The 11,602-nt window shown below is 39.4% G+C and overlaps 1 protein-coding gene across 1 annotated transcript; it reads left to right on the top strand.

Annotated features, from left to right (window-relative positions):
- Positions 1–3,411: 3,411 nt before the first annotated feature.
- Positions 3,412–8,041, top strand: gpr184 (G protein-coupled receptor 184). The gene is made up of 2 exons (XM_034097826.2): positions 3,412–3,732; positions 6,909–8,041. The coding sequence occupies exon 2, from the start codon at positions 6,950–6,952 to the stop codon at positions 7,979–7,981; it is 1,032 nt and encodes a 343-aa protein (XP_033953717.1). The 5' UTR covers positions 3,412–3,732; positions 6,909–6,949; the 3' UTR covers positions 7,982–8,041.
- Positions 8,042–11,602: the final 3,561 nt, after the last annotated feature.

Below are 11,602 nucleotides of genomic sequence, written 5' to 3' on the forward strand. Positions count from 1 at the left end.
TAGAAGTTTAAAAAGCAGGGACTATTATTGTCCCTCAGGTTTTCTGCGGCAGAAGACATGCTTTGGTTAACACGAGACAAACCAATAATGAACACCTTAATGCAGCAATAACATCCACTCCACTTGATGTCCCTTTCTGGCAAAAAGCAAGATTACAACAAACATGCCGACTTCAATTTTTATTTAAATGTACTCAAATAAGGGCTAATGCAAAAATTCAAGGATGCTTGCAACATGGACTAAGGCTATGATATTATTTATGCATTTGAGTACACACACAAAAAAACACTCAGCTCTCATAGAACAAAGATTTTTGTACACACATTACGCCTCTTAGTGCCACTCAAGAGGAGCCTGTGGCTATAGAGGCAACGCTAGTGAACTGTTTTACATTCTGCGATCTGCGCACTTCAGCCGTCTCCTCTGGTGAAAGCAGACCCTTCTGTCCTCCTACACTACACCAATCATCATTGCCAAATGACACAAGTGATACACTCTGTCTCCTTTTATTTATTTCAAGTGTTTATAGTGTGTTCACAGCCTATCATCTACACGTCTCCATGCTAATGTCTCTGCACTGGCAAGTGGAAATGGAGATCCAAAGCTCAGAGTACCTGGCACCATAAGGAAGTCTCCACTTAGCTTTGTGTCATTGTTTCGAGAAGCAATGTTCATATTGTTTTTCAAAGTAAGAAAATAATTGTTGTCTTGACTGCAGAAAGTCTAAGGGAAGAACTCGTGACAAAGCACATCTCAAATGATAGCATGTGCTCTCAGTTGCCATCGTAACAGGTTGTATGTGTGGCTTAAGGTTTTCAGTTGAATTTCCACGAGAGATGGCAGCATCTTTGTGTACATAAACATAAAAACAAATATTTACTTAGGCAAGTGTTCAGTCAAAAAGGTTAAGATGTTGTTCAATGACTGATAATCAGACTGTATTATCATTTTGTTACAATTTAATTCATTCATTTAATTTTCATTCATCGTAGTTTAATTCCTGAACAAAACTGAGGTGTGGGTGTTTATTCAGAGGTTGAAACCAGGTTAGGTAAACTGACAGAGTTGTTTCTAACCTATATTTAAAGAATACAACTGGTAATATTCGATGTCTGTTATTGTCAACAAATCATGCGAATAGAGACCAAAGTCAACAACGTGTTGGTGTGTCTCTTTAATGCTTACCTATCCTGTTTGCTTTTAGCCCATTTTCACTCTGAAATGTTAACACCAGTAACAAGTGTTAATGAGACAGAACAAGCACATTTAGTTGGAGTCCATTACCAGCAGCAAATCGATGCACATGAGTTGCTCTCGTAGTGAGCAGTGTATTTTAGTGAGCAGACATGTGTAGGACTTGATGCAAACGACAGCGGCCATGTTCAAGGTATCAAAGTGAGATTTAGCACTAATTGATTTATTATGAATATATGTTTCAGGCAATAATGGAGCTCTGGCCCAGAGGAATAACTTCGGTGAGCTTTTGGCTACTCCTTAGTATGATCAATTCATTGTTGGTTTTGGTAAACATAACTCCAAAAACACATTTTAAGACAAAAACAACTACAAAATAAACTGTGCTCATAACTTGGCCAGTAATACTACTCACACAGTTCCTTTTTATGTTCTGTGTATATTTGGGGGGGGGGGGGGTTCAGGGGAAATAATAGGACATTTAGGATAATGGAGCTTTTTTGGAATCCTTCCAAAGTTGGTATGTGGAGTGAGGTAAAAAGGTTTCTAGATTGAGTTAGCTCAGCTCACAAAGCCTGCTTCCTGAGATAGCCATTGAACACTGTCAGTAAACTTACAAAACAAAGACCTTGTTAGCTCTGCAAATGTTTTTCTGTAATCGTGCAACATGATCGCAAATTCTGATTGCACTTCCTCATCCACCGCTGTGACTGCAGAGGCATTGACCTGCAGTTTAGCCATGGAGTATACATTAAAAGGCTATGCCATGCTGAGCTTGCCCTCGCACTCAGACATAATGCATGCGGAAAGAGAAAAACTCAACCGTGTAAAGCAATTTGGAAAATTGCCGAGCGATTCCGGTTGTCATCCAGACGCAAAATGTACATTAGAACTAGTTCACCCCAGTTTGTCTTTGCACAAAGAAAACTGTAACTTTGTGTGCGCTTTATTACTTGTTAGAAATGTGCCATATAATTTTAACAGTTTATGGTCCATTGTACAAATATCCTTTCAATCCCGTACAAAACATATATATATATATAACAAATAGTATGATTGACATTTTAATAATAGGCTGATTAAATGAAATGTCAATAAACAATGTCACTACTCTTTTTGAGTTATAACTTAATGGACAAATGTTTTCTAATAGAAATTCTGGTATAAAATGATGTGTTCATGTTCATTATCACTTTTCTCTTCCATGTGATTTCTCTGTTGCTAAATAGTCATTTAACCATCGCCCAGTGTTTCTTAGAAATAAATGTTTAACATTACATGTTAACGAGGATCAGCTAAGGAAGCTGTTGCTAGGAAACAAACGATACTTATCACATTTTTCTCTTGTGAGAAATAGCAAAATACTTTGTCAGCTTCATGCTTCGGGATTTAAAAAAAGATATGATGAGAAGGATTACTCTCCCCAGGCCCCACCAGTTCAAATCAGTTGAACTTGCACGTCCAAGTTCTGGTTTTAAAATGTCACACCTTTACATTAGAAAGCTTCTTTTTTTTTAAACAGCAATCTTCAGCACGGCGAGTGAGTAGTCTTGCTATACAACTCTATCCTTCAATCTAACCTTCACAAGCCATGTAGTCAGAAGTTGAGGCAAGTGTGGTATCAAATCACCAAGTGACTGCTTCAATGTGTTGAGTAATGTACCATCCCCTTCTGATATAAACTGAACTGTTGGCTTCAATATTACTAGTACTAAAAAAACTGCTAACCTGCTTCTTTGGCCTTTTCATTACAGAGACAGAAACTCAACACTTCTATTGATGCAGAAAATAAACTATGGATGAAAGATGAGGTAAGAACGAAGTGAGAAAACCCCTTTTAGATTGTATTCAGTAAACCCTTTTGGCAAATACTATTAAGTATTTCGTCTTTGTAACCTTGCTCTTTCCATCTCTCTGCTTTTTCTGTAGCTCACCTCAGCTATGTGTAGTAAATATACCCCATTTTATCATTTTACTCCTGGTTACACTCGGACAAGACTCACATGTGAAAGTGAAATGAGGTCACGTACTGTTTGACATCTATGCAGAGTCTCATTTCCCTTCAGTACAGTGGTCACAATATAGTGAGTACTAGCATCACAGTTTCATGCTTCTCCCCACCCCTGAAGCACACTTCCTCTGTGTACGTATGCACAACCGAACCTCCCTCCTCCTACGTCTTCCCCTTTTTGTACTTCGTCTCATCCTTTTCACACACTCCTTGCTCACATTACTACCGTGGCTGTCAGCGACAAGTCATCTCAACCAAAAAGGAAACAACAACTCGAGTAAAGAGAGAAAGAAGCCGCCCACACTTATACTATAGGCTGAAAGTTATCTAGTGTAGTAATCATTTGAGAGTACCATGTGGGACATTGGAGGCTTGGATGCATGTCAGCAGCTTTGAAGAGTCTCTTCTCTCTTCCTCTGACCCTGCTGGACTGAACTCCTTAACACTCGAAACATCTCTGGAATGTGTCTGGAACTTTCCACCCACACCACAGCTTCGTTTTAAACACCTCCTAACAGAAACAACAGGTGAGTTCATTAATAATTACATGTCTGGGTGTGAGATGTGTGGAAATGAAACTAGACACAACTGGAAAGGTAATGTTTCTTTTAATGTTTTCAAGCAGAGTGTTTAAAGTATTTTTTAAATGTGAAATCTTGCTAGTTTTATGTTCATCCCTGTGTTTCTTTGTCCGGGGAAACACGGCTCGCTTGTGTGAGTCAGCGTGGCAAAAATAATTAGGTTGATTCTCTGCAAGGTTGAATGTATTTTGACGTTCTCCCAGTGGTGGTCACTTTAACAGGCTGGAAAGTACAGAAGAGTCGTGCTGTACAAGGAGAACATATTGGAACATCATAGGAATATATTGCACAGATGGAATGTTAACCTTTGATAACAAGCTTTGGTATTAGGGAGGCAAGCTGTAAAACATAAATCATATTGTTTTGGCTTGAAAAAGGTTATTTAACACAGGCCACATTCCACCTCTTGAGAGAAGAGGTTTAGTTCTGCTCTTTCAAAGCCTCACTGGTGACATGGCTGTGTAGTTACAATCAGGCTTAGTTCAGTTTACAATATTAACAAACACATAGTTGTCTCAGATGGAAAAAAGGACGAGCTGAAGTCTGTACTAGAAAGTACGCACGTATCGAGAATGAATTATGTCATAAAATGAAATAGTTCATCCCCAGAGAATTACACCAGAAGACGAAGACCTGTAGCTTACGAGATAAATGGAAGCATAGTAATAGAACAAACGGTTCACCGTTTTAGACTCATTTTTACTAATAGGGGAACAACTTTGGTGTATCATAGCGCCCAGACTGATGACTAAACAGCAGCCGGCACATTCATTGGAAGACACGACCACTGCTTGTGAGTAAATCGTTCTGATACTGAAGTCAGTCTGGTTTCACAAACCCCATTGTTTGTATCAAATGCAAGCCTTCACATGCACACAAAGACACACAAGTGCAGGCACACATTATCGTTCTCTAAAGATGCTCTGACTCTAAATGGCTTTTCCATTATTGAGTTTGGACCATCTTGGCCCAGACGTTAATGTCATTAGAAGCTTCCTGAGAGCCGAGCCTGAGTGATAGAACAGAAGGTAGAGAGGAAACAAATGTCAAAGAATACCACTGTGGTACAGAGAGAAAGAGTACAAAGACGCAGCGGGTTCATTTCCTACTTCGATTGAGATGTGTTTCGTAATTGTGAAATAAGAAGTCTTTTTTTATTTCAAACATAACAGTTTTCTCACATATTAAACTGTTTCAAGACAGCACATTACCCCGGGAATAACCCTCCTGCTTGCCCACCATCACACATGTCCTAGGCGGTGTGCAATATACACTTAACATAAAATAAAAAATAGCTAAAAGAACAACAAAACTGGGTTACAAGGAGGACAGATTAAATGTCTATAGAAGGAAGAAGAGGAGATAATTGGTATCCGTGACATCTCTTCACAGATCTTCTCACTGTGTTCAATCTTTTCTAAGAGGAGAAAAGGCATTGACATTCATTACAAAGAAGTTGTGTCAGGGGAAGGGTTAGGGGCTAAGTATACGTTTAGCTATCTTTGTAGCAAATGCAGCAAGTCAGCCTTCAGCATGAAGCAAAACAAAGATACAGTGGCATCAAGGGGCACATGTTTATTAAAGTGGCAGGAACTTCAGGAAGGGTGTCAACAAAAGCAAGTGGAATTAATCCATAGCTCCTTTTCCTATATATTCTTTAGCAAGATTTATTTTTTTGGGTGAATCCAAACATAGATATTGTTTTGTCATTCAGGGTAATATTCTTCAACAGAGTTTTCTTAGATACTTAAGGTAAATGTATGTAGTGAGGTAGGCACCATGTCAGAACAGACACCAAATGTACATGGTTTTTAAAGCTTCCAAATGTCTGTTCAAAGTAGTGGTCACAAAAAGAGACCTTCTTCCATTTCACGTTTTAGTAGGGTGAACAAAGCTAAATGTTGCAAATATGGATGGGACTGAAAGAGATTTGAATGTAAAAAGTTGTCTGTTTCCATATTTTCCAGAGTAAAGTACAGCAGGGTTTCTAATGTGTTGTGAAGGACATATGCAAAGGAGGGGACCAAATATGAACGGAGAAAAATAGGATACCAGAATCAAATCTACTTGTGAAAATCTTTTTGAAAAGCTATTGAGGGTTCCTTTACATAAAAAAGCCACTAAATGTTGTCATTGTAGGAAGGACATTATTCAAGGGATCTACATCAAGTAAAACTGACTTTATTATTATTATCATCCATTTTCTGATTAGATGTGTCTGCGCGCCCAGGCATTACTGGCCATGTCATTTCAACCAAGAACATTTTTAAAAGGATGCAACGCAAACTTATCAAGGAGGTGTCAGATGGGAATCAAAGCCACAGCTCTGCGATGACCTGGGACTGACCGTGCATCTATCGTGTAAATCAAGGAAGAAATTAATTGATTAATTCACATAAGGCATGAGTCCAGTCCACATTACTTATTCTTAAGCATTACATTTCCTCTCGTCTGGGAGGGATGCTTATGCCACCCAGCTCTGCTCAGACATTACACTAAGGCACATTGAATTAGCAGTACCGGTTTGAGGGTAATTTTGACACAGAACCCAAAATGTGTTTATCAAGCATTGATGTCAGTAAAATGCAAATAGGAACTGCCCCTTACTGACATTCAGATGTATACCATGCAGGGCAATGAGAGCAAACATTTTAAAACAGTTTAACAAATAGCAGCATAGAGATAAAAGCATGTGATAAGATATAGGGGAAATTGGGACCAAACGTGTTAACGTCTAAAACATTTGAGAAAAAGGATTAGTACCTTGCAGTTTCCATAAGGAATAGGACATTCTTTCTGCATGCTGAGCTGTTGAAATAATAGGAAGGGATTTTTGGCAATGTCCATTTCTATTGAACCATTGCTAGACACTGTTATCATCAGGAAGCATGACTAAGCCTGGCTCTTTTCTGAGGGGGAACATCAACTCTGCCGAGCTAAACTACCTCACATTCAGAAACATCAGGGGGGGGAACCAAATTGTTATCTCTTGAGTTCATTGAACCACGAAATAGGATGGAGAGTAAGAAATGTCCTAGCTGTACTGTGAATCTTATGGCATTATAGTTACACTCATGTTGCCGTGTCCTTTTTACTCAACCAAACTCTTAATTTCTTTACAGGTGAATTCTAACCATCACAGTGAAAGAAAACTAAAGACACAATGAACACCACGGACACCACAAACGTAACCCTGTGTGTTAAAATTGGCGACAGCGCCATCAGTGACGTTTTGATGTCCGTTTACATTATTGCTTTTATATTTGGTTTGATCTTCCATGTGCTGACCCTGGGCCCCATTTGCCAACAAGTGCGGCGGCAAAACGTTCTGGGCATCTTCCTGCTCAACCTGTCGTTCTCTGACATTCTCTTCATCCTTACTATGCCCCTTTGGATCAACTATTACAGACAGGACCACCGCTGGGAGCTCGGTGCTGCTTCCTGCAGTGTAGCTGGCTTCATCTACTACTCCAACATGTACATCAGCATCTACCTGCTCTGCAGCATCTCCATAGACCGCTGCCTGGTGGTCACCTTCCCACTCCGCTCCAAGACCCAGCGTACGTCCCGCTACGCCTGGGCACAGTGTGCAGCTGTGTACGCTGTGGTGATAACGCTACACATCATGGTACTGATTAATGACAATCTCACTGACGCCCACGATGAGGTCAACAACAATGACCGTTGCTATGAAACGTACCCCATTACCCCCGCTGTCGCCTTGTTCAACCTGCTGAGAGTAGGCATCGGCTTCCTGCTGCCCCTGCTGGTGTTGGCCGTGAGCTACTGGAGGGTGCTGGCCACCGTGGGCCAGAGTCCCGGCCTGAGCGTCCAGGCCAAAAGGAAGGTCCGCATGCTGTCCTTTGGGGTGATTGGCATCTTCTCCATCTGCTTTGCTCCATATCACATTCTCCTGCTCATCCGCTCACTTGTCTTCTACAGCAGTGATAGCAAAGAAGCTGAAGGAAGTTACTGCCAGTTTGAACAAAAAATGCACTTTTATTTCTCATGTACACTGGCAATGTCCAGTCTGAACTGCGTGGTGGACCCTGTGTTGTATGTGTTGGTAAGTAACGGAGTCCAGGAAGATTTGAAACTGTGCTGGAGGAGGCATAGAAGGACACAGACAGGCACAGACCCAGCTTTAACTGCATACAACAGAGGAACGTCTAATAATAATAACCACCTAATATGAAAGTAAGCTGTGTGTGTGTGTGTGTGTGTGTGTGTGTGTGTGTGTGTGTGTGTGTGTGTGTGTGTGTGTGTGTGTGTGTGTGTGTGTGTGTGTGTGTGTGTGTGTGTGTGTGTGTGTGTGTGTGTGTGTGTGTGTGTGTGTGTGTGTGTGTGTGTGTGTGTGTGTGTGTGTGTGTGTGTGTGTGTGTGTGTGTGTGTGTGTGTGTGTGTGTGTGTGTGTGTGTGTGTGTGTGTGTGCATACAACTACATGCTCTTGCATAAGCTTTTTAAAGTCATGGCTTTATTTTCAGAGGTGGCGAGAATAGCATGAATATATATATCAAATAATCAACCCTTCTTCAGACAATCAGTTATTGTTATTCTCTCCCTCATACCCTGCACGATGTAGAGCGGGGAGGGGGGGGGGGGGGTTGAATTATATGCATCTCCGTGCTCTGTAATTGGATTGCATTCCCAGGTTCTGCTCTCTCAAGAGGTCTTCAGGCACTTCTGGTTCCTGGCTGGCACTGCAGGAGTTGAAGAGCACTTGCGTTTTCCGACCAATCTATACAAGGATATTGTGATTGTGTGACTCAAAGTGCAACTCTAAAGCATGCAAAAATATCATTTTATTCACATGACCATGTACCTTGTCTAAATGTCGGTAAACGCCATGTTGAATGTAAATCCAAATAAAAAAGTGGTTTGAACAGATGCTCGGCTTTTAGGTTGTTTATGCAGAACATTTGAAATTGTATCCAGTTGGCATTTTTTGCATATCCGCAGGGATGAAGGGAATGATTGAAGCACTTTGCCATTTGTATCACACATACAGTTAATAATAAATCCAGCACAGCTGTGTGCAGCGCAGGTGTCAAGTGGGCGAACACTGTAATCAGAGACCAATTTTCAACGATAAAGGAACAGAAAAATAAGAGAGGAAAGAAAAGAGAGTAAGTGAGTTGACAACAATAAGGCTGTTATTGCTTTGTTTTGCTTTGCCCATTATTCATACAATGGCTCTCTCATCCATCAATAGAGCTATAGTGCATAATCGATACATGACCAACTGAGCACTCGGCATATAACCAGTATGATCCTTGAGGTTGTTTGGGTTTGTACAACATGTTTTTTTTCTTAAAAGCCTTTACTGTTGAGTCCATTGGTCTGAAAGACACATTTTTGTAAATGGAAACAGGCATACTTATTTCCAGAAAACCACTTAGTAGTTTTATATTTATACTTGTGCAGAAATGTCATTATGAAAACATTATTATCCCTGCAAAATAATTGTCTTTCTCTTTTTCTTTTAAAAGATTTTCCGATATCACAAGCTCGGTGTGCAGTATTAAATCCTTTGATAATAACATTGGTAATATTCTAAATGTCTTTTATTTTCAACAAATTCCATGAAATTTCAAATCTAAATGATTGATTCTACCACCAAAAACAATGGTTGATGATAAGTCATTTGTGCCATTATTATTATATCTGGCACTGCATAATAAACAGCCTAATGCCAGGGATACTTACCTACCCAGCTGTTCTAGGAAATCATCTTTGGTAGGCAGGAAGGGACCAGAAACAGTTTTAGGAAGTTGGAAAGTATTCAGAGATGGATAAAGCATGGAAAGTAAATAATGATGCCAGCAACTAAAAATAACACTGGTGAGGATTAATCTTCCATATCAGATTCTCGGTTTGGTTAGTCTTTCTGCTTAGAGAGACTTGTAAGAAAAATAAGTCCCTAATTCATTTATGAATTCATGTAAGGCTCCCAAAAGATGTCCTTTCCTCACTCTATTATTTCCTCTCAATACTCTTACCAGTCAGAGCCCAAGGCAATTTCAAGAAGAACCACTTGAAAATGTGATTTGACTGCAGTCAAGTTTGAAAGAAATTACCCAAAGCTGCAGTCCATCATATTGTGGCATAAGGTCCAAGATATTACAGATCGATTTTCTCCAGGCTCAGCTTTTAATGAGCTTACTCAGACTGTAGCCGTGGTAAATCAATGCGCTTTCATTGATTCGCTGTTGTGACTCAGGCTCATGATGCAGGGTGGGTCAGAATGAAGTTAATACTAGACTGAAGTTATTTTAGTGTTTAGTTTAGTATTACGACGGAGCTGCCATCCATGGAGGATCTTTACTCCCAGCGGCTCAGGAAGAAAGCCCTCCGGATTATAAAAGACCCCCATCACCCCAGCCACAAACTGTTCTGTCTGCTGCCGCCTGGCAGGCGTTACCGCAGCATCAGGTCTAAAACCACCAGACTCAGGGACAGTTTCATCCCACAGGCTATAAGACTGCTACAGTAAACACCTGAACTTTTGAAATTGGCTGCAATTTAGAAATTATTTATCTAATATATCATATTCCAATCACTTGTATATAGACTCTTATTGCACTATTTCACTATTTTTCTTTTGTATTTACTTGCACAATTTTTTCTGTTTTTCTGTTTTATTGTGTTGCACTGTTGGAGGAGCCTGTGACCTAAGATTTTCATCGACATAACTACACTGTAGCTATGTACATATGACTAATAAAAGCATTGAACCTTGTACCTTGAACCTATTATGATACATACAAAGCATCATTCAATATAAAGTATTTTTTTATTTTCCCTTCCATGATGTGCAATCACTGCTAATTAGAGCAAAAATAAACTGCTCTCCCGCTACCTCGTCATAATGAAGCAGAACGTCTCAATAATCAAACTCAATTTGTCCTAATGCATTTCTGAACCACAACGCCAAAGTGGTCTATCAATAGATTTGATGCTTCACAAGGCAAACTTAATTTCCAACATGACTAATCCATCTATCTATCTGTCTGTCTGTCTGTCTGTCTCAATATGTTTATATCAACAATGTTAATATTAAAGGTAATTAGAAAAAGGTAGCTTCCTTTAACAGAGTTCCCAGTTTTTTGTTGATGATTGTTGAAGTTACAAAATAAATACATAAAACATCTCCCTTACAGTTTTAATTAGCTTTTACACCTGGTTAGATGTATATTTTGATGTTCTTATAGGTTTTTGTGGTTCTCTGTTGTGCACCAGTGTGCTTGCATGTACATGTGGTTTAGTACAATAGACATAGCCACAATATATTTTTTATTTTTCTCGTTGACAAGCTAAAACACTCATTAAGAAACAGGGAAACAAACAATGATTTAGTCAATAATAATAAACCACTTACATTTTTCAAAACAATTTTTTGATTTGATGACAAGAAAGCATATTTGTGATTCTACTAAAAAAATAATAACCTGCAGTATATTTTGAATAACCTTATTTTTCATGTGGTACTTTTTCACTTGAACTTTTCTTTTAAAAGTTGCGTCATTATTGGTGGTTCAGTGACATATGTCTGGTTTATAAAACAAGAGGCCACAAGCAAGTCTAACTCTTCACTTTAAGGAGCTTTGTTTGTTTATCTGAATATGAAGCAAATGAACTGGTCCAGCTTTCAGCCTTATCCAAACAGCTGAAGTGGTTGTGAAGAATTGTCAGACTTATGGTCTTTAGAATTCCAAATAGGGAGAAAAAGCATCTCTTTATATTGGGTCTATTTGTTGTATTTTCTTTATTCTTTCTCCTGCCCTTTATTTACGACAGTCGCGTTTTAGCAAGATT

The sequence above is a fragment of the Pseudochaenichthys georgianus genome, chromosome 13, assembly GCF_902827115.2.
Source record: "Pseudochaenichthys georgianus chromosome 13, fPseGeo1.2, whole genome shotgun sequence".
Lineage (NCBI taxonomy): Eukaryota > Metazoa > Chordata > Actinopteri > Perciformes > Channichthyidae > Pseudochaenichthys > Pseudochaenichthys georgianus.